Source organism: Cebidichthys violaceus, unplaced genomic scaffold (genome assembly GCF_023349555.1).
Source record: "Cebidichthys violaceus isolate CVI_PGR_0920_01 unplaced genomic scaffold, fCebVio1.0.p SCAF_7, whole genome shotgun sequence".
NCBI classification, from domain to species: Eukaryota; Metazoa; Chordata; class Actinopteri; order Perciformes; family Stichaeidae; genus Cebidichthys; species Cebidichthys violaceus.
The window spans coordinates 15618500-15642459 of record NW_027176927.1 but is presented as its reverse complement, the minus strand read 5'-3'; the positions used below and the strand labels follow the sequence as shown (position 1 = coordinate 15642459).

The 23960-nt window shown below is 38.3% G+C and overlaps 2 protein-coding genes and 1 pseudogene across 2 annotated transcripts; all 3 read left to right on the top strand.

Annotated features, from left to right (window-relative positions):
* The first annotated feature begins 678 nt into the window (after positions 1 to 678).
* On the top strand, positions 679 to 2950 carry LOC137891633 (C-reactive protein-like). Its single transcript, XM_068736356.1, has 5 exons — positions 679 to 778; positions 1019 to 1067; positions 2001 to 2103; positions 2196 to 2493; positions 2647 to 2950. The coding sequence occupies exons 2-5, from the start codon at positions 1019 to 1021 to the stop codon at positions 2863 to 2865; spliced, it is 669 nt and encodes a 222-aa protein (XP_068592457.1). The 5' UTR covers positions 679 to 778; the 3' UTR covers positions 2866 to 2950.
* Positions 2951 to 10308: 7358 nt separating this feature from the next.
* On the top strand, positions 10309 to 12571 carry LOC137891679 (C-reactive protein-like; annotated as a pseudogene).
* Positions 12572 to 15575: 3004 nt separating this feature from the next.
* On the top strand, positions 15576 to 17792 carry LOC137891122 (C-reactive protein-like). The gene is made up of 5 exons (XM_068735565.1): positions 15576 to 15659; positions 15905 to 15953; positions 16845 to 16947; positions 17041 to 17338; positions 17492 to 17792. The coding sequence occupies exons 2-5, from the start codon at positions 15905 to 15907 to the stop codon at positions 17708 to 17710; spliced, it is 669 nt and encodes a 222-aa protein (XP_068591666.1). The 5' UTR covers positions 15576 to 15659; the 3' UTR covers positions 17711 to 17792.
* Positions 17793 to 23960: the final 6168 nt, after the last annotated feature.

The following is a 23960-nucleotide window of genomic DNA, read 5'->3' as shown; positions in this document are numbered from 1 at the left end:
TGCAACATATAGAATACAAAAAAACCATAATCTCAGATAACCCACCTTGGTGCAATGAAGGAAAACTCCAAACAAGCACAAAACCAAGAAATAGGCCACCACCCAGTGAAAGTTGCATCGCTACTGTATTTGTACTACACTTAAAATATTACAGTGAGAGTACAGATTGGCTATTGATGTTGTAAAGTCTCAAGTCATTGTATCTGATCCATAGGTGAATGCAGAAAACATGAAACATCTCTGATTACTGTTATGTGTTAGTCATGAGTGAGCAATGTGCGGATTCATTGTTGTGTACAGCTGACCATGTGAAACAAAGGTGAATGCATTCAAATCACATAGTTTGGGAACTATGTGAGAAAATATTGTACTCTTCAAGCAGTAGTATAGTAATTTAAACCAATATGTATACATTCAGAAATAGTAAAATCAAGACAGAAATTTACATTTTTAGAATATTTCATATTTGTTATTGCAAACTTTCTTTCTGAAAGAGAAAAAGCAAAAGCACAAAAAAGTGCCTCACTTCACTTCAGCTTCATGGAGTACCTCACAATAAGGTGACTATTTCAACATGAGGAGGACTTTCACTGTAGATTCTGTCGATTCATTGGAAAGCGGATAACAGCTCTTTACACAACAGGAATCTGAAGCCAAAAAAATATTGTAGATAAGGAAGGAAACACAGAGACATGCAGACAAAAAAGAGGAAGCAGTGATTGCACAAATCTCACAATCCTGTTCATGCTGCACACAACATCCAGACGCTGATTTCAAGGTAAGATCTAAACATGACAAACTGCAAAATATAGGAATTTAAAGTTATTGTATTATTTGAAAACCTTTTGTTTTATTTTATATTTTTACTTTTTCCAACTGCATTGTTTATTCTAGCAGTTCAAGGTAAATAAGAGTTAATACATTTTTTGCACATAGAGTACTAGTAGAAAATCAATTAAATTAATTGGAATAGAAACAAAACGAGTGTCTTCATGGTCTCTTTTCCCCTATATATTAGATGATTCTGCTGTTGGTGATGTTGACAGCATGTGCTGCAACTCCTCAAGGTAAACAAAAAATCCTTATTTAACAGAGGGAACAACAAAAGGAAATGTTGGAGTTTGTAGCCGTTTGTTGCCTTTTTCCTCAAATTTGCTAACACACTCGTCATGCAATACTCTTTTAGACAAATTGCATGTTTCTTTGGAGTATATTAAAAGCAGATTTCTGAACTGGGCAAAATATGTCAGATATCTCTACTTATATTACCAATGTTGACTTTAAGCATATGTCTGCTACATTTGAGACAATACATTTATTATTTTCCATTTTCATATATAATTTCAAGTAAAATTTACGGTTAACAAATCTAACATAACAGAAAAGTAAACAACAGACTATTATGTTTTAATATCAAACTTGGATGTTTTAATGATTTCATAACTGTTGTTAATGTGTTTAATTGTGGACATTTTCTTGACTCGACACCGCCAAAACACTGGTGCTCCTTCCACTTTCAATCATTACTGCATTTGAAGATAACATGTACCTATATATACTTGTGTAAAACAAATGGATACCAGGCATAACAATAAGCAAACCAAAAATCTAAGTGGAGTATCAAAAATGTTTTTAAATGACGGTATTTAGTGTCTCTATTTGTATAAGACATCATAGTTGATATCATAGCAAGTATTTTCCTTCCTCAAAATGTTCTTATAAATCCTGAATGATGGCGTGCCGAGCAATGCTTATATGTGTGACAGAGTTCAACAGACAGTGGTTCTTATGGTACCGTTTCTAATACCGTGCAAGATGATGTTCAACCAAAATATCATGTCATGTGTCACTACAATCTTTGTATGATATTGATAACGAAGATAATGTATAATGTAGTTAGTCAACTTTTACACTGCTACACCATATGGCTGGAAATAATAATTCATGCTGATAAACAAATCAATATAAAAAATAAAAAAAACGTCCCTCTCTGTTTTCAGATCTGTCAGGCAAAATGTTCATCTTCCCAGAACAAACCAACACAGCTCGTGTGAGGCTGACAGCATCAACACAGAGTTTTGGTGCTGTAACCGTCTGTCACAGGTAAAACTGAATGTCTAAATGTACAAAACAACCCATTGTATCTCTGACTGTGAGAAGTATTGTGCTTGATAATGTCTTTTCAATGCCTACAGGTCCTTCACAGACCTTAAGAGAGACCACATCCTTTTCTCTTTGGCCACCCCCAGTTCTGCCAATGACTTCCTGATTTTCTGGGACGAAGCAAATAAAGAGATGGAGCCCCATATCAAGAATGTAAAGACAGAATATAAAGGGTGGGACTACAAGTCGAACATGTGGCACTCTATTTGTACAACATGGGATTCTGAGTCCGGACTGGTGCAGCTGTGGTTTGATGGACAACCTTCAATTAAGAAGTTTATCAGCTCTGGATCAATCATCAGTGGCTCTACTATAATTATCTTAGGACAGGTACAGTTTTATTAACAAGCACCATAGTAAATGGTCTAAATAAACACATTTATTCTTTGTTTAATGTGTGTATCTATTGTATAGATTTCAGTACAAATATTGTACAATTTAGTTTTTATTAACTGTATCTCAAACCGCATTTGTAATCTACAGGAGCAGGATTCCCATGGTGGGGGGTTTGACTCAAAGCAGTGTTTCATTGGCATGATGTCTGATGTCCACATGTGGGACTACACCCTTTCCCCCTGTGAGATCCGGAAGTACGTGGATGAACTAAACTTCACCCCAGGAAATGTGCTCAACTGGAGTGCGCTGGAGTTCCAGATCACAGGGAGAGTGCTGATAGAAGATAAACAAAAGTTGTGTTACTAAACTTAAAAACAAAACTACACTAATTTGAGTTATACAAATCAAGTGGGTTTGATATATTTCTCAATAAAGTCCTGCTACAAAGGTGTGTCTTCACAGTGATCTTTATTGTGTGGTTAAACATGAAATGTTCGTCCAGAGGCAGAAATGTTGGATTCTAATTCTGTGTTCACACCAAACAATGTGATTTTTTATTTGCGTGACAAGATTACATACAAAGTCTATGCAAAGACGCAAAAGGATGCGAGTAGACGCATAATATCCCCAGGCGGCGTGAACGGATGCTAATGCATGACACGAATACGCGTAAGTTGAACTTTTTCAACTCTGACACAAAATTTGTGTAACGCTCTGTCGCTGTGTCAGCGTTGAGAATATTGTAGCCGTAGGTGGGCACCCAGAGCTCTGTGATACGTCATATTAGTAGAGACCAGATGAAACTATGTGTATAAATGTATGTGTATAAACCATATGGTACAGGGAACAATAGCATGCCACATCCTGGACAGGCAGGAATGGGTAGTCTGAAATGACAGAAGGCAGAATGGCAAAACTACTAACAAACAGGGGTGTCGTTAGGCCTATTTTAGGGGGGCTGAAGCCCCCCCAAATAATTTGGCATTATTGGCTTTAAAAAATAAAAAAAATGAAACCATTTTTATTTTGGTGATGTCATTAAATTAAACTATTGTTTCTCACATGGACACGTTATTTATAACTGTAACATGCTACATATGTGCGTGCGTTCTGGTTTGTATGTTTTATCTTCAAATTACAATCAATATATCATCACACTGAATATAATCAACGGGCACTAGGACCTTGGGGAGGCTGCTGGCTTTCTCACTCTGCCAGCACAGCAGCCTCCCCAAGGTTGGGGGGCTCATCAACGACAGCCAGGATTATAGCCAAGGAGTTTAGCTCAAAGTAAATGATGCACGGAGTGAAATTGTAAGTACAGGTAGTTACAGAATGTGTCTATCTGTAGTTGTTAACGATTATTACCTGCTTACATTTAGGTTTACTTGAGGCAAATGAAGGGAATATAGTAGTGGGCTATGTTAACACTAAGCTAGCTAGCTAACGTTAGCTAACTTAGCTATTTTGTTAGAAATTGTCTCCAGTGAGCAAGAGTGTGAACGAGCAAATTTGAAATACAAGAAATAACTATCGACATCTCTCTATTCTTTATTTGTATTTATTTATTACACTATATTTATCCCGTTGAGGGGGAAATTCTTCTCTGCATTTGACCCATCCCTGTACCAGGGAGCAGTGGGCTGACAGGTGCCCGGGGAGCAGCTAGTGTCTTGCTCAAGGACACTTTGACTCAGCTAATGTCAGCCAAGGATTGAACTGCTGACACTCCGGTTCCCAGACAACCCTCTTAGCCTAGTGAGCTAGTCGCCCCCTCGTCCATTCACAACAATGACAACAATTCACATGGGACCGCAGGGACCGCACACAATGGATGGATTCTCCTTTAACAATTAGGATTTGGGAGTGATGCAGATATGAAAGCTAGTTTATCCGTCTTTCCTTTACAAGTAGGAACATTATTTCTCTCTCTTTATTTGAGAAAAGTTGGGATGGGTGGTACAGAGGCGTGGGCCCCTGCTGGGCTGGGGGAGGGGGACCTGGTGGTCTGGGGCTGGTTGATGGAGCCATGGGGGATTGAGTCAGGACTGTCCCATTGTCTTTCAAAACGATAGTAGAACTCGTTCAGCTCGTTTGCCAGGCATGGGTCATTCATGGAGTGGGCCGCTTTAGGCTTGTAGTTGGTGATCTGTCTGAGACCTCTCCAGACAGAAGCAGAGTCACTTGCTGAGAGCTGCTGTTGCAGTTTCTCAGATTACTGTCGTTTAGCATCTCTCACCGCCTTGTTAAACCTGTATTTTGACTCTTTATACATGTCCCTGTCCCCACTCCTAAAGTCTGATCCTTGTGCAACCTTAGCTGTCTGAGTTCTGCATTAATCAATGAATCAAAGAAAACACACCTCAAACAAAAATACTCACCATGTCAGGCATGAAGACATGCAGTATGTTGTCCCATGCATGAATGCATTCAAAACATAGCACACACACACACATACACACACACACACACACACACATTGCACACACACTTGTAGTGCAGAAACAATAAAGAAAACATACCTCAAACAAAAATACTCACCACATGGTGTCAATTACTTTAAAAATAAACAATTTAACTTGTAATCATGAATGGTTATGCTGCATTTTGTGAATCATGTTTCTGAGTTTTCTCCTACTAATGGAAATGCCTTGACAGAGAACCATCTGCTATAAACTCTATATGCATATTGAACAATTTCACTATTTACAAACTTTGAGTCAAATCTCAACTGGCTCAGTGGGCTGGCTAAAGCAGCAATCCCTACCAGTCTAAGAGAATATGTTAGGACATGCATATACATTTGCAAGTGTATAGTTCCTATTTTTCTGTTTGTTCCAGAAATACGCTAGAACTTTCACAATTTATTTTTAATATATTTGATTTTTATCTTCAATTCATGGGCAAAAATGATAATCATGGTAAAAAACTAAGTTCTAAAATACTTTCCGTCAAACGCCTTTTCAGGGTATGGGTTAGGCTACAAGTTGAAAATGTTTTTCTCTGCTTGACAAGTGTTGGCATGATGTCTGATGTCCACATGTGGGACCACATGCTTTTGTTCTGTGAGATCCAGAAGTATATGAAGTGAAATCAGTCTTCAGTAAAAAAAAGATGACAACATTTTATCTTAATTGTTTTTCAACAATAAAAATACACATTGAAGATAGCTTCGAACTATCAAAATGGAGGGGCAGTTTCACACGTGACCACACCTCACAAGACCACAAAATGGCGTGAGATTCTAAACTGGTGATAGACAATATAGGGATTGCGTTATCTACACGTGTCTGAAGCAGTTAGCTCAACCCGGAGCTGCATGTAGCTTAATGCTACATGTGTGTGTTAGTAAAAGAAGAGAGAAAGCAAACAAAACAAAATAAATCCTCCAAACAAAACAGATCCTTCCCACCACGGTGAAAAATTGCTATGTCATCACAAAAACACGGCTGACAATCTTGGACTCGCCCAGCCGCGGTTCTAACCTTTGAACCGATGAGACAACAACTTCCGACCTCACTAGCGGCAACTGATCTCAAAACACGATTGCAGTAGTATGAAATATACAGTAATTTCTACACAACATTAAAGATCTCGGTCGTTAATCTCGGCGATTATTGAGCATACACAACACCACGTTATAACATGACAAAGTAACTTATGTAGCGGACCCCAGCTGGACAATGGTGAAGCAGAGGCCTTTATTTATGGTCAACTGTCATTCTTATTTTTGATGAACACAAATTTACTTTTTCTCCTTGAACCAATCTCTGGAAAACACCCTCCAGAAAACACCGTAAGAACTACGGAACAGATAAAACATCAATGAGCTCTTACAAGTACAAACATGAATTAACTTACATTTAAATATACATGTGGGCATTAATCAAACATTTCTCACATATACGTATACTTCTTAACAGCATATGTAAAAACCGAAATCTAGCATTAAAATTACAGCATAGGGTACATCCCAAGTCTCTTAATTGCATCCCCGTTTCCCTCACTTGGAAACCATGCGATGAGAGAGGAAACAAGGAAATATGTTTTAAGAGACATGAGACGTCCTTTCCTCTGAAGCGTCAAGTGAAGCGCCGTCTGTTTCTGATGACAGTGAATCAGCTGATCACAGCTGGATCAGCTGTCAGTCGGCTTTAACAGCTGGAGAGACTTTTGATAAGTTTGTGTCTGTACACATGATCACTGCACTTAATAATAGTAACTATTAATACTAATAACTAATAAAGACACACGGTAATCATCACTGTCAGAGTAGAGGTGTTTTCTCTGTAGCCTGTTACCTTTTTAACAAACTGTGTCCTGTTTATAAGCGCCGGAACGATTTCTACCGACGGAATGCTTTTTGTCTTATTTATGATTTGCGTCTGTACGTATTGAAATTCTGATTGTGATGTCATTAAATAACCCAGAATATAATTATGGTTTCTCTTTAACACTGGAATTAATTTATTAGGCTCAATGTTTCAGGTTAAACTTAAATGATATAACTCAGACACTCAATGTAAGAGCCAGGTATGGCCTGTGTCATTTTGTATACCCTTTTTTGTACACTTCCGGTAGTTGAGTCACGTGGTGTTGGGGATAGCAATGGGGATATCAGCTGTTCAGTAGTTCAGTACTGTTTAGTTGGATGAATGGAAGGAGAGGGGGTGAGAGAGGGAGCATTATTTTTTGTTGACCACTATTTACACGCTATACACTACTTTCACTACTATTATCATTGCTTGACGCTGTTGATCACTGTCGATCACCTTTGTACAACAAGTAGAAGGCGAGTTTTAACACTTATGAATGTGTGTTATTCAGCACAAAGTTTGTTAGTTGTCCACAAATAAACTCACATAACTCAGCCACTGGATCGGCGTGAATTATTTACTGCCAGCGCGTCCGCAGGTTAGTCTCCCCTACTTAGCCTCTTGGTGACTAATTTTAAGTTGCTGAGTCACCTACACTCAGGAATGATCAGCCTCACGTGACTGAATGAAATGATGATACATTACGTAAAAGGTGTTTCGTCTCTCCAGCTCTCGCTGACTTTAATTGTATCTATAATAAAAGTTGAGGGAAATATCAGATCATGAAAAGACAAATCTTTTCATTTATGAAGTCCTTTTGTTGTTCAGTCTACAATGAACATATAATTAAACGGTGAATCAGAAAACTAATCAAATATAAAACTTGAGTTTAATCTCTGATCTGTCTTCACTGTGGTATGAAACTCCAGTGATATTTAGAAAAATCTCATCAGTCCGATCAGCTGCAGCATCCAATCACATAACTGATGAACAAAGAGGGGGCGTGTCGGCCGTTAAAACACTTCCTGGAAACCTGTTCTCGTGCGTCCTCGCTCATGGCTTCTCGGAGATCCCTCCCCGATCCTCAGAGCAGAAATAAGAGCTTTGGGACGGTGGTCACTATGGCGGCGCTGAACAACTTCCGGTTCAAGCGAGGAGCGAGAAAATGACAAATAAGAGACTTGGGCCACACCCCAATGTCCTCCCTAAACCCTAAGCCCTGAACCCTCAAGGACTTAATTGACGTCACCTGGTAAGTGGTTGAGTGTGAGAGGCTGCAAGCGCTCAAAATGGTGTAAATATGAATGGGACAACACTCTGCTGCAACATATTACGTTACCATAAAAACGACAAAAAATAAGATGTATAATTGTGGGTATTTAGTTTATACTTTGTATTCCCTGATTTGAACTTCTTCAGGCTCTTTCCTCACAAGATGAGTTAATTTCTTATAATCTATTTACTTGTTTTTGTCAAAACATCTTCAATGACAAAATCAAATATTTGATGGATAAATAAATAAATATCCTCTGATTTCAAGTTTATTTTTTGTTCCATCTTTAACCCTTAATGTTTCTGTGTAAATATAATAAGACAGGCTGAACACACGTGAGCAGTGCTCTTTGTTTACCTTTTTTTTTAATGTCTCCATGCGTCCACTGGTCACCCCGTGTTTAAAGTCACATTGCTATGACTTGTGGGTAATTCCCTACGGAAAGGGTTCATAAAGGGCTCAAAATGTCTGCCAGAGAGCCCTCAAACACTCGATGATTTGACAGTAGGGACATCCCTGAACCCTCACAGACTTTGCGGGAGCGCGCCTCAAAGTCCGTGAGTCCGTAAGGGGGGACATTGGGATTTGGCCTTGGGATGTACCCATAGTCATTTAGCCATACCCATTAAGCTAACATTAGCATCCAGTTGAAACAGCAGTAATACAGCAAACACACAATAAACACACACAATACCTACTTCCCGTTCAGCTAGGTGCTTAAACGTTAGTGAAGAAATTCTTATTGCAGAGGAATATCTTATGAACACTTTTCTTTTAATCTACACCGTCAATTATCTTACTTTTCTTTATGTGAAGTCAAGTTACTATACTCTAACATGTTTGGTATCTTCTTCCGGTTTTGCCAGAAAGAATTCAAAATAAAGGACCCAAAACATAAAAGGGCACTTAAAAAATAAAAGCTAGCAGGAAGTGATTATCTTAGGTAACTAGCAAATAACGGTTTGTAGGAAATATTCACCTTATTAACAGAACCTTTTAAGAGTCATTTACACCATAAGCAAAACACTAACAAGACAATGAAACACACAATAACTTAACTAAGCCCAGACACCCTAAGTAAGTGTCCTTCTCTTTCTCTGAAGAATCCGTTTTCTTCACGTCTGCAGGCAAATTGTCCTTCTCTTTTAAGGTTGCGAAACTTTTGTTATTTGTCCTGTGAATTGAAGACTGGCCTCTAAAAACAAGCAATGTTGCTGTGTGCTTCCTTACCCTGACGGAGGTTAGAGGGACAAGCGGTGCATTCAGGCGCACTCAGTAATTTTGTAAATTGGTGGCATCCGGTCGTAAAACCGGAAGTCCCGCCTCGGCATCCCTGGACTCCTCGAATGAGAGCAGCGCCGAGTTCTCTCAACCGAACGACCTCTAAATTTCACAGTTAAATGTGAAATGGGGTTTGGGGGTTTGAGTGCTATCTGCAATCAGGCCTCTGAATGAACATACAGGCCTGATCCCTTTGTTTCAGAAGCACATGGTCCCAACACAACAACCTTTAATCTATGTGTGCAGATTCATTGTTGTGTACAGCTGATGCATGTGAAACGAAGAAGAAAACATTCAAATCACAACAGCATGCACAGTTGTTTGGGAACTATGTAAGAAAATAGTGTACTCTTTAAGCTTAAGTATAGTAATTTAAACCAATATGAATACTTAAATTCAGAAATAGTAAAAACAAGACAGAAATTTACATTTTTTAAATATTTCATATTTCTTATTGCAGTGATTCATTCTTTTTGAAAGAGAAAAAGTAACATCACAAAAAAAGTGCCTCACTTCATTTCAGCTTCATGGAGTACCTCCCAATAAGGTGACTATTTCTAACATGAGGAGGACTTTGACTGTAAATTCTGTTGATTCAATGGAAAGTGGATAACAGCTTTTTACACAACAGGAATCTGAAGCCAAAAAAATATTGTAGATAAGGAAAGACACACAGAGACATGCAGGCAGAAATGAGGGGCAGTGATTGCATAAAACCCACACTCCTGTTCATGCTGCACACAACATCCAGACACTGATTTCAAGGTAAGATCTACACATGACAAACTGCAAAATATAGGAATTTAAAGTTATTGTATTATTTGAAAACCTTTTTGTTTTATTTTATATTATACTTTTTCCAGCTGCATTGTTTATTCCAGCAGTTCAAGGTAAATCAGAGTTAATTAATTTGTTGTAGATAGAGTTGACTTCATTTGATCAGAAACAAAATGAGTGTCTTCATGGTCTCTTTTACCCTATATATTAGATGGGTGACCGTGGCTAAGTAGAGAGCAGGGCCGCCTTTCAATCAGAGGGTCAGCGGTTCGATCCCCAGATCCAGCTAGTCTCATGTCAATGTGTCCTTGAGCAAGACACTTAACCCCCAAAAAAAATTACTCCCGTAGCTGCACCTACGGTGTGTAGATAGATACTGAATTGTAAGTCGCTTTGGATAAAAGCGTCTGCTAAATGACTGTAATGTAATGTTAGATGATGTTTTTTCTGCTGTTGGTGATGTTAACAGCATGTGCTGCAACTCCTCAAGGTAAAAAAAAAAAAATCCTTATTTAACAGAGGGAACAACAAAAGGAAATGTTGGAATTTGTAGTAGTTTGTTGCCTTTTTCTTCAAATTTGCTTACACACCTATCATGCAATACTCTTTTAGACAAAGAAACATAAAGAAACATATTTTTTTCCAAATTCAAGGTTTTGCAGTATATTAATAGCAGATTTCTGAACTGGGAAAAATATGTCAGATATTTCTAATTGTATTACCAATGTTGTCTTTAAGCGTATGTCTGCTATATTTGAAATAATACATTTATTATTTTCCATTTTCATATAAAATGTTCAGTAACATTGTTCTATAAAATTACAAGAATTACGGGTAACAAATCTAACAGAACAGAAAAGTAAACAACAGACTATTATGTTTTAATATCAAACTTGGATGTTTTAATGATTTTATAACTGTTGTTAATTTGTTTAACTGTGGACATTCTCTTGACTCAACACCGCCAAAACACTGGTGCTCCTTCCACTTTCAATCATTACTGCATTTGAAGATAAAATGTACCTATATATACTTGTGTAAAACAAATGGATACCAGGCAAAACAATAAGCAAACTAAAAAGCTAAGTGGAGTATCAAAAATGTTTTTAAATGATGGTATGTAGTGTCTCTATTTGTATAAGACATCATAGTTGACATCATAGCAAGTATTTTCCTTCCTCAAAATGTTCTTATAAATCCTGAATGATGGCGTGCCGAGCAATGCTTATATGTGTGACAGAGTTCAACAGACAGTGGTTCTTATGGTACCGTTTCTAATACCGTGCAAGATGACGTTCAACCAAAATATCATGTCATGTGTCACCACAATCTTTGTATGATATTGATAACGAAGATAATGTATAATGTAGTTAGTCAACTGTTACACTGCTACACCATATGGCTGGAAATAATAATCCATGCCGACTAAGAAATCAATATTAAAAAATAAATAAATCGTCCCTCTCTGTTTTCAGATCTGTCAGGCAAAATGTTCAACTTCCCAGAACAAACCAGCACAGCTCATGTGAGGCTGACAGCATCAACACAGAGTTTTGGTGCTGTAACCGTCTGTCACAGGTACAACTGAATGTTCAACATGTACAAAACAACCCATTGTATCTCTGACTGTGAATAGTAACATGCATGATAATGTCTTTTCATTGTCTACAGGTCCTTCACAGACCTTAAGAAAGACCACGTCTTTTTCTCTTTGGCCACACCCAGTTCTGCCAATGACTTCGTGATTATCTGGTATGAAGCAAATAAAGAGATTGAGCCCTATATCAAGAATGAAAACTCAAAATATATAGGGTGGGACTACAAGTCGAACATGTGGCACTCTATTTGTACAACATGGGACTCTGAGTCCGGACTGGTGCAGCTGTGGTTTGATGGACAACCTTCAACTAAGAAGTTTATCAGCTCTGGATCAAACATCAATGGCTCTACTATAATTATCTTAGGACAGGTACAGTTTTATTAACAAGCACCATAATAAATGGTCTAAATAAACACATTTATTCTTGGTTTATTGTGTGTATCTATTGTATAGATTTCAGTACAAATATTGTACAATTTAGCTTTTATTAACTGTATCTCAAACTACATTTTAATGTACAGGAGCAGGATTCCTAGGGTGGGGGCTTTGACTCAAAGCAGTGTTTTACTGGCATGATGTCTGATGTCCACATGTGGGACCACACCCTTTCCCCCTGTGAGATCCAGAAGTACATGAAAGGACTAAACTTCACCCCAGGGAATGTGCTCAACTGGAGTGCGCTGGAGTTCCAGATCACAGGGAGAGTGCTGATAGAAGATAAACAAAAGTTGTGTTACTAAACTTTAAAACAAAACTACAATAATTTGAGTAACGCAAATCAAGTGGGTTTGAAATATTTCTCAATAAAGTCCTGGTACAAAGGTGTGTCTTCACAGTGGTCTTTATTGTGTGGTTAAACATGAAAATGTTTGTCCAGATGCAGAAATGTTGGATTCTAATGCTGTGTTAACACCAAACGCGATGGGATGTGAATATGAAACGCGAAAGGGAGTCCTGGAGTCTGAATCCTGTTCCCCGGGAACCCCGTCTCCGGGAGTCTGAATCCTGATCCCCTTCCTCTAGAGTTCAGTTCCCCTCCTGATCCTCGTCCTTTAGAGTGCAGTCCCCCTGATCTTCAGTGTCCCCAGTCTCTAGAGTTCCGGCCTACCGACCCCCAGTGTCCCCAGTCTCTAGAGTTCCGTCCTCCCGACCCCCAGTCTCTAGACTTCCGTCCTCCCGACCCCCAGGCTTTAGACTTCCGTCCTCCCGACCCCCAGGCTCTAGAGTTCTGTCCTCCCGATCCCCAGTCTCTAGAGCCCAGTTCCCCGTCTCATCCCAAGTCTGGCCGTCCGCCTGAGCACGTGTCCGAAGGAATTTCGGCAGTCTGGCCGTCCGCCTGTGCACCCGTGTCCGAAGCAAGTCCAGCCGTCCGCCGGAGCACCCGTGTCCGAAAGCAAGTTCGGCCGTCCGCCGGAGCACCTGTGTACGGCGCAACTTCGGCGGTCCGTACCTGTGTCTGGAGCCCTCCTGCCCATTCCCCGGAGCCCTGTGGCCGGTTGGATCCAATGTCACGTAAATTACGTCTTACATAGCTTTAAACTTTAACTGTTACTACTACAAAGTTCTGCTAGCTAGTTTCACAACAGTCAGACTAGCCCACTGACCAATCAAGCCGCACGTTAATGATGACGTACTTGGCTAGGCCAGCTAGAAGGGTCTGACATTTCAAAGAATACGCCCAACATGTCAAACAAAAAATCTGATTGGTTGAAGACTATGACAATCAACAATATCGTTCCTGTTTACTTAAACGGCAAAGGGATTCACTTGTAACTCTGAAGGCCTCCGGGCAAATTTTTTTTACTTAGAGACAACATAGGGGCGAAATCTGATTGGATAAAAGCTCTAGTTAAAACAAGCTGTGCTGGAAGCAGCGCAACGGAGGAAGACAGTAGCTATGCAATGAGATAATAACCTAAGAGGAAAAATATTTAGAATTCATAGTGTATTTATGAAAAATAATTAAATTGTGAAATAGCTATAACTTTGGGATTCTGTCAGGGTCTAGGCCAGCAAAGAAGGCCTTGCTAGCCCTGACGGCCCACCACTGCATTTTGTACATAGTATATGACACAATGACACTGTGTAGGCTTATGTAAATACCCTGGAACAACATAAACACTCAGGCATTAAAGCAGCCATACAGCATTTTAACACTAATGTTAAATAATTTCACTATACCCATGTATGTCCAGAGTTATGGCTCTGGCTGATCTGATGCAGTTCTCCAAGAAACATTTGCTCTGAGCTTCAGGATCTCCCCAGTCACTACAGGATCTCATCCCATCAGTGGAGAGAGGAGCGTGCAGAGTCCTCCATCACTAAAGTCTGTTGCAGAGAAGATATAATAGATATAATATTTGGATGTGACAGTATAAATAGGCCCTTGATGTTGTGCTGCAGCAAGTCATTTTAGTTGATCATGAAGGGAGTGTAGAAAGCATTGAACTGGTAACTGGTAGTTGTTGGTGACACACGATCAATCACTAATCGATACACTAGGACAAGCAGGCATGAAGACATGCAGTATGTTGCCCCATGCATGAATGCATTCAAAACACAGCACACACACACACACACACACACACACACACACACACACACACACACACCTGTAGCTCAACAGGAGAGTGGGCTGGCTAAAGTGGCAATCACTGCCAGCCTAAGTGAATAAGTGAATATGTTAGGACATGCATATACAGTTGTGTCACTGGACACAGTTATTTATGGAAGAAAATGATCTACATATTAACTTGTGAAAAACAAAAGACAGGTACAACAATAAGTAAACTAAAAGGCTAAGTGGGATATCAAAAATGTTTTTGTTTACAATATTCTCTCATGAGAGCTGTGATCTTCCTCAAAGCTTCATTTTTTATTCATGAATCATGAGCAATGGTTGGGTCACATGGGGAGAAGTGTATAGTTCTTATTTTTCTGTTTGTTCCTGAAAATTCTGTAGAACTTTCACAATTTTTTTTTAACGGAATTCATTTTTTATCTTCAATTCATGAGCGTCTTCCAGGTTTGTTCCTATAATGATTTTTAACATTAAATGTCTGAAAAATTATTGTTATATTTAGTGCATCTTGACATGATTGTCAGGTGTGGTTAAACATGCAACATAGAATACAAAAAAAACATGATCTCAGCTAACCCACCTTGGAGCAATGAAGGAAAACTCCAAACAAGCACAAAACCAAGAAATAGGCCACCACCCAGTGAAAGTTGCATCGCTACTGTATTTGTTCTTCACAAAAAATACACATAAAATGTTACAGTGAGAGTACAGATTGGCTATTGATGTTGTAAAGTGTCAAGTCATTTTATCTGATCCAAAGGTGAATGCAGAAAACGTGAAACATCTCTGATTACTGTTATGTGTTAGTCATGAGTGAGCAATGTGCGGATTCATTGTTGTGTACAGCTGATGCATGTGAAACGAAGGTGAATGCATTCAAATCACAACAGCATAGACAGTTGTTTGGGAACTATGTGAGAAAATATTGTACTCTTCAAGCAGTATTATAGTAATTCAAACCAATATGTATACATATTAAATTCAGAAATAGTAAAAACAAGACAGACATTTACATTTTTAGAATGTATATTTCTTATTGCAGTGATTCATTCTTTCTGAAAGTGAAAAAGTAAAAGCACAAAAAAGTGCCTCACTTCATTTCAGTTTCATGGAGTACCTCCAAATTTCGACATGAGGACTTTCATTGTAAATTCTGTCGATTCAATGGAAAGCGGATAACAGCTTTTTACGCAACAGGAATCTGAAGCCAAAAAAATATTGTAGATAAGGAAGGAAACACAGAGACACGCAGACAAAAATGAGGAAGCAGTGATTGCACAAATCTCACAATCCTGTTCATGCTGCACACAACATCCAGACACTGATTTCAAGGTAAGATCTACACATGACAAACTGCAAAATATAGGAATTTAAAGTTACTGTATTATTTGAAAACATTTTGTTTTATTTCATTTTTATACTTTTTCCACCTGCATTGTTTATTCTAGCAGTTCAAGGTAAATCAGAGTTAATTAATTTGTTGTACATAAAGTACTAAAAGCAAATCAAAAGTGTTGACTTCATTTGATCAAAAACAAAAGGAATGTCTTCATGGTCTCTTTCCCCCTTTATATTAGATGATTCTGCTGTTGGTGATGTTGACAGCATGTGCTGCAACTCCTCAAGGTAAAAAAAAAATTCTTATTTAACAGAGGGAACAACAAAAGGAAATGTTGGAATTTCCTCAAATTTGCTAACACACTCGTCATGCAATACTCTTTTAGACACAAGAAACATATTTTTTTTTCCCAAATTCAAGGTTTTACAGTATATTAATAGCAGATTTCTGAACTGGGCAAAATATGTCAGATATCTCTACTTATATTACCAATGTTGACTTTAAGCATATGTCTGCTATATTTGAGATAATACATTTATTATTTTCCATTTTCATGTATAATTGTCAAGTAACATTGTTCTACAAATGTACGGTTAACAAATCTAACATAACAGAAAAGTGAACAAAAGAACATTATGTTTTAATATCAAACATTTTCTTGACTCGACACCGCCAAAGCACTGGTGCTCCTTCCACTTTCAATCATTACTGCATTTGAAGATAACATGTACCTATATATACTTGTGTAAAACAAATGGATACCAGGCAAAACAATAAGCAAACTAAAAAGCTAAGTGGAGTATCAAAAATGTTTTTAAATGACGGTATGTAGTGTCTCTATTTGTATAAGACATCATAGTTGACATAGCAAGTATTTTCCTTCCTCAAAATGTTCTTATAAATCCTGAATGATGGCGTGCCGAGCAATGCTTATATGTGTGACAGAGTTCAACAGACAGTGGTTCTTATGGTACCGTTTCTAATACCGTGCAAGATGACGTTCAACCAAAATATCATGTCATGTGTCACCACAATCTTTGTATGATATTGATAACGAAGATAATGTATAATGTAGTTAGTCAACTGTTACACTGCTACACCATATGGCTGGAAATAATAATCCATGCTGATAAACAAATCGATATAAAAAATAAAAAAACGTCCCTCTCTGTTATCAGATCTGTCAGGCAAAATGTTCATCTTCCCACAACAAACCAACACAGCTCGTGTGAGACTGACAGCATCAACACAGAGATTTGTTGCTGTAACCGTCTGTCACAGGTACAACTGAATGTTCAACATGTATAAAACAACCCATTGTATCTCTGACTGTGAAAAGTATCGTGCGTGATAATGTCTTTTCAATGCCTACAGGTCCTTCACAGACCTTAAGAGAGACCACATCCTTTTCTCTTTGGCCACACCCAGTTCTGCCAATGGCTTCCTGATTTTCTGGTTCGAAGAAAATAAAGGAATTGCGCCCCATGTCAAGAATCGAATGACAGAATATAAAGGGTGGGACTACAAGTCGAACATGTGGCACTCTATTTGTACAACATGGGACTCTGAGTCCGAACTGGTGCAGCTGTGGTTTGATGGACAACCTTCAATTAAGAAGTTTATCAGCTCTGGATCAATCATCAGTGGCTCTACTATAATTATCTTAGGACAGGTACAGTTTTATTAATAAGCACAATAGTAAATGGTCTAAATAAACACATTTATTATTGGTTTATTGTGTGTATCTATTGTATAGATTTCAGTACAAATATTGTACAATTTAGCTTTTATTAACTGTATCTCAAACCGCATTTGTAATCTACAGGAGCAGGATTCCCATGGTGGGGGGTTTGACTCAAAGCAGTGTTTCGTTGGCATGATGTCTGATGTCCACATGTGGAACCACACCCTTTCCCCCTGTGAGATCCAGAAGTACATGGATGAACTAAACTTCACCCCAGGAAATGTGCTCAACTGGAGTGCGCTGGAGTTCCAGATCACAGGGAGAGTGCTGATAGAAGATAAACAAAAGAACTGTGACTAAAATTTAAAACAAAACTACAATAATTTGAGTAACGCAAATCAAGTGAGTTTGAAATATTTCTTAATAAAGTCCTGCTACAAAAGTGTGTCTCCACAGTGATCTTTATTGTGTGGTTAAAGACGAAAATGTCCGTCCACAGGCAGAAATATTGGATTCTAATGCTGTGTTCACATGAAGCGTGATGTGATTTTTTTTGCGTGACAAGATTACATACAAAGTCTATCCAAAGACGCAAAAGGATGCGAGTAGACGACGGATGCTAATGCATGACGTGAATATGCACAAGTTGAATTTTTTAAACTCTGACGCAAAATTTGTGTGACGCTGTGTCGCGAAAGCCTATCAGTGTTGAAAATATTGTAGACGTAGTTGTGCACCCAGAGCTCTACGATACCTCACATTAGAGACCGGATGAAACTGTGTATATAAATGTATGTGTATAAACCATATGGTACAGGGAACAATAGCATGCCACACCTTGGACAGGCAGGGATGGGTAGTCTGAAATGACAGAAGGCAGAATGGCAAAACTATTATCAAAGCAAAACAAAAAGTATGAATTAGTTGGCATGCTTGTATTAAGACTAAATACAACCATTTGGCTTAAGTATTTCTTGCTTCAGGTGGTTATCTGAGATTACTTTGGCGTCTGTCTTTTGCAGTAAAGTAGCTTTAAAATAAAAATGTGACATTCACCAGTATTTCAAAACATTCAGGGATACACCATTCATCATTAAACATCATTCTGCAATCTGTGTGATTATGATCCCAAACATTATTTCCTGGTCTGTTTTAAAAATCAGATATGAATCCGACAAGAGAAAAAATAAAAAAGTGAATCAATTGGCCACATGTAATGCTTATCACTCTGCATCTTTACCAGTGGCAGGCCGTGTATTTTATACCTGGGCCTTCAGTACTGTCCTACTACAGTTGAACCACCTCCTAATAACCTCATTATGACACCACAGCTACGGGTTATTATTATTTTTTGTGTAAAAACCTCATATTCACATAACACTGCAACATTTGACAAGTGAAATAAAATGTTACATGAAGCTCAGCACCTATGAGGGCTACAAATACACTAACTGCAGAGTGCAGATACATGAATATGCGCAAAACTATAAAGGATGCAAGGCTATCACTATGACACAGCATGACGGGATGCTTCGTCATTAACGGGAAATGCATACAGTCAAAATCAATGTAACTAACACAATGACAAGAACAAATGCCCAAGAACCAGTCACATATATTTATATGACAACAAAGTAGGTAGAATAACATAAAACCCAAATAACACGATTCAACTGGCCTCTGCACATTCCAGCAAAACTGCAGCGCTAAAACACGCATTCAGCCACACACTCAAGGGCACCATTCAAATATTATTCACATCAGAGGGAACAATATTAACCATATCATAAAAACAACATGATAGAAACATTAACACAGTAGTACAGTGGTTTCCAAACTTTTTCTGTCAAGCTCCCCTTTGATGATATAGGAACATTATAAGCTCCCCCACCGCACCCAACCCCACCCACCCCAAATGGGTCGTACCTTCTTTGTTTTGAATTAATTGCATTATAACATATAAACTTTATAAAATATTTGTTTTCCTTTCTAAAATAAGTACATATCACTTCACTTTTCCACATCACAGTTTATTGTTCCGTTTGTTTTACTGAAAAAAAAATAGCAATAATAAAATCAATTTCCACACAGATTTGACTTTAGATCACTTTCAAGTAGTGCTTTCACACATGTTAATTGCATTACATTCTTGAATATATTTTTGTCGGGGGAAAATTGTTTTCATGTGACTTCTAATGATTATTTCTTACTTAGATTCGTTGATCATGTGTTTTCTATCTAGTTTGAACTTTGACACTTGGGCAAACAGAAGCAGAGTTTTCTGCTTATCAAGGGAACAAAGGGGGGCAACTTCCATTTGATAGGGCCTTATAGAAAACAGATAGTTACCTGATTTTATGTAAACATCCCTAGGCCACAGGGAACTGGACAGCTGGACTTTGATTGATGCGTAGTTTCTGCTGAGGAGGGTGATTCTCCGCTCAGACAGGCATTTAAGAAGGGCCTTCTTTGCAGAGAAGGCAGAGTCTTCCTTTATTCTGCCATGGGTGAAGGAACGCTCTCTGTTATACAGCTGTATCGTAATCTATGACTCTGTTTTATTAATCTGTTAATTAATCTGTTTAAATCTGTTCACTATTCTTTTATAATTTTTCTATGTCTTATCCTGTAATAAATCCTTAAAAGACAGAAAGCTTAAGATACTTTTTGATTTCTCACAAGGAAATACTTTCCACCACAATTTACAAGTAACTTCAAATGTTAAAATTGAAGTTAGGAACAGTGCAACAACTTACATTTCCCCATTTCACAGTAGGTTTTTCAAACTGAATTAGTGTGCAAGAAAATAAAAAATCCTACATCTAGAGTAACGATAATAACAATATAATAATATTAATTTGTAAATAAAATTAACTTAATTTCTTTTAAGTGCAAACAACCTATATTTCCCACATTTAACAGCAGGTTCTCTCAAACAAGAAAACAACATATCCAACATTGATTGATGTGGATTTACTTTGTTCTGATTGCTGTCAATAAAAGCTTTTTGTGACATACAAGAGTGCCACAATTTAGTTTACCCAACTCTTAGGCTACATCCATACTACTCCGTTTTTGTTTGGAAACGGAGTTTTCAAACGAAAACGATCTCCGTCCACACAGCTTTTCAGCCATCGTTTCCGAAATGATCTCCGTCCAGACTACACGCCTGAAAACAAATATCATGTGACTCTTCACGTACACTGGGCATGCGCCGATGTAAACAGGAAGTAGATTGTCGTATTTTGGAACTAAGCAACCAGAGTAATAAAGTAGTCTTTAATGATCGTAAGTATGTTTGATACTTAAGATCTTCTCTCAAATCTTCCTCTATAAATTCAAACAGATACAGATATAAGTTTTATTTTTCAGACTTAACGTTAGTTACAGCGCTGCGGGTCTCTCTCTCCCTCTCTCCGCTCACTGATCTCTACAATAACAGCTGTTTCCTCCGCAGACATGCAGACTTTAACTGGACAACAGCTGCTAGTAAAGACAACAAGGTCAGCAATGCCTGTAATCAGTTGTCCGCGTTAAATTAACCTGGAAGTCGATCGCGGGTGTCTACGTCATCGTTTCCAAACTTATGCGTATACATCCGTCCAGACGAATACGCTATCCGGAGTTTCCAAACGTAGCCGGCTTCGGGAGCGTTTCTAAAGTCCTCTGTTTACGGTGCTCGAAAACGCCTGCGTAGTGTGGACGCTCAGTGTAAATGTAGCAAAACATATGCGTTTTCAAATAGAAACGGAGTAGTGTGGATGTAGTCTTAGGTTCTTTAAAACTGAATTATAAACAAGATGTGCAAGCTACTCAAGCTTTTTCTGCATGGATCATATTCTTTTTTAAATCATATTCATAGGTACATTCCTATTCTTACATATCAATCAGTGAGATAGTGTTTTATTTAGAAAAATTACCGGATGCTCTATCCCTTTTCGGTGTCTGACTTCCTGTCTGGGTCAATCTGCTCTGTGCCGCTTGACGTGATAAACCCGACCCGTGTGCTCTCGCGCTTCACATGTTTAATGGCAAGATCAGCAATATAATAAAAGTGTCTACAAATATTACAGTGGTGACAAACAATGAGAAAGCAAAAGGCTCAACCCAGTTTGTGAGGGATTGCGCAATCTGAGATGAGGCACAGCTCGTCGCTGCCTCACCTCACGTGTCTCCTCTCTGTTTGAACAGGACATGCGCAAATTCAGCGATTTTGATTATAAAAATGCTTGAAATGATTGGAATCATACCGAAATTACATTTATTGCACAGATCAGTAGAGAAATATTAATATTTATTTCATCATTATTTGTTTTTTACTTTTCATGATGACAGGTGAGGCTCTTCCTGCCTCCCCTAACTGCACATCCCTGAGCCGCCCCCTACCCCGTAGTTCCACTGTGCTCCCCCCAGTTTGGGAACCACTGCAGTAGTAACACTACTGCACATGTAAAAAAACTAAAACACTTCACTTACCAAAGCTCCATCCTCCTTTATTTGTTAACAAAGAGTTTAATGACACGGTTGTACAGAACATTGGTGCGGTTCAGTTCCAGTAAGAGGATTTTCTTTGTATTTTTTTATTTTTGGATCTTTGTTATTAATGTTACTGTAGGTCAAATTGAACAACTGTTCAATAAACTTAAGCGTGACTGAACATAACTGTCATGCCTCCTTTTTCTCCCTCCCACATATATTTCATCCTGTCTGAAAGCTCAGTCAAACTCAGAGAGTGTCTCCCCGCAGAGTTGAGTGTGCTCTGTCTAGTGGTCCCGGTCTGATCCCACTCCAGGGTTCATCCCTCTGGCTGATCTGATGCAGTTCTCCAGGAAACATTTGCTCTGAGCTTCAGGATCTCCCCAGTCACTACAGGATCTCATCCCATCAGTGGAGAGAGGAGCGTGCAGACTCCTCCATCACTAAAGTCCTTTGCAGAGAGGATATAATATTTGGATGTGACACTATAGATAGGCCCTTGATGTTGTGCTGCAGCAAGTCATTTTAGTTGATCATGAAGGGGGTGAAGAAAGCATAGAACTGGTAACTGGTAGTTGTTGGTGACACATGATCAATCATTAAACGATACACTTGGACAAGCAGGCATGAAGACATGCAGTATGTTGCCCCATGCATGAATGCATTCAAAACACAGCACACACACACACTGCACACACACCTGTAGTGCAGGAACAATAAAGAAAACATGCCTCAAACAAAAATACTCACCACATGGTGTCAATCACTTTAAAAATAAACAACTTAAATTGTAATAATGAATGATTATGCTGCATTTTGTGAATCATGTTTTTGAGTTTTCTCCTACTAATGGAAATGCCTTGACAGAGAACCATCTGCTATAAACTCTATATGCATATTGAACAATTTCACTATTTGCAAACTTTGAGTCAAATCTCAACTGGCTCAGTGGGCTGGCTAAAGCAGCAATCCCTGCCAGTCTAAGAGAATACGTGAATATGTTAGGACATGCACATACATTTGCAAGTGTATAGTTCCTATTTTTCTGTTTGTTTCAGAAATACTGTAGAACTTTCACAATTTATTTTTAATATATTTGATTTTTATCTTCAATTCATGGGCAAAAATGATAATCATGGTAAAAAACTAAGTTCTAAAATACTTTCCGTCAAACCCCTTTTCAGGGTATGGGTTAGGCTACAAGTTTGATTTTTTTTTGTTAGTGTTGGCATGATGTCTGATGTCCACATGTGGGACCACATGCTTTTGTTCTGTGAGATCCAGAAGTATATGAAGTGAAATCGGTCTTCAGTAATAAAAAAGATGACAACATTTTATCTTAATTGTTTTTCAACAATAAAAAGTAATACTTTATGCATCCCTCTCTTCTGTTTTATGTATGAGCATCTTTCCAGGTTTGTTCTTTTAATAATAAAAAATGATAGGGTCTATTTAGTGCATCTTGACATGATTGTCAGGTGTGGTTAAACATGCAACACAGCATACAATTTCGTGCTAAAACAAGTAAAAAAATAAAAATAATCTCAGCTAACCCACCTTGGTGCAATGAAGGAAAACTCCAAACAGGCACAAATGCAAAGAAATAGACTAGAAAATTGCATTGCTACTACATTTACACTATACTTCACAAACAATACCCATAAAATGTGAGAGTACAGATTGGCTATAGATGTTATAAAGTGTCAAGTAATTTTATCTGATCCATAGGTGAATGCAGAAAACATGAAACATCTCTGATAACTGTTATGTATTACTCATGAGTGATCAACTGTTGGGAATGAAAAGGAACGTGTTTGAGTTATCAGCAAATATGAAAAACTAAATTACTGACATCAATATAATTATTAATGTCAGTAAGATTATTAACAATTAATAATAACTGGGCACCACCCTGAGAACAGGGACCAATAGCCAAACTATAAATTAAGTTAGTTTGCAGCAGATCCCTCCTCGATCCTCAGAGCAGAAATAAGAGCTTTGGGACGGCTGTCACTATGGCGGCGCTGAACAACTTCCGGTTCAAGCGAGGAGTGAGAAAATGACAAATAAGAGACTTGGGCCACACCCCAATGTCCGCCCTAAACCCTAAGCCCTGAACCCTCAAGGACTTAAT

Coding starts and splice junctions, on each gene's coding strand:
- LOC137891633 (XM_068736356.1), top strand. CDS start 1,019: ATGATTCTGCTGTTGGTGATGTTGACAGCATGTGCTGCAACTCCTCAA. Junction 1,068..2,000: donor ATGTGCTGCAACTCCTCAAG/GTAAACAAAAAA, acceptor CTCTGTTTTCAG/ATCTGTCAGGCAAAATGTTC. Junction 2,104..2,195: donor GCTGTAACCGTCTGTCACAG/GTAAAACTGAAT, acceptor CAATGCCTACAG/GTCCTTCACAGACCTTAAGA.
- LOC137891122 (XM_068735565.1), top strand. CDS start 15,905: ATGATTCTGCTGTTGGTGATGTTGACAGCATGTGCTGCAACTCCTCAA. Junction 15,954..16,844: donor ATGTGCTGCAACTCCTCAAG/GTAAAAAAAAAA, acceptor CTCTGTTATCAG/ATCTGTCAGGCAAAATGTTC. Junction 16,948..17,040: donor GCTGTAACCGTCTGTCACAG/GTACAACTGAAT, acceptor CAATGCCTACAG/GTCCTTCACAGACCTTAAGA.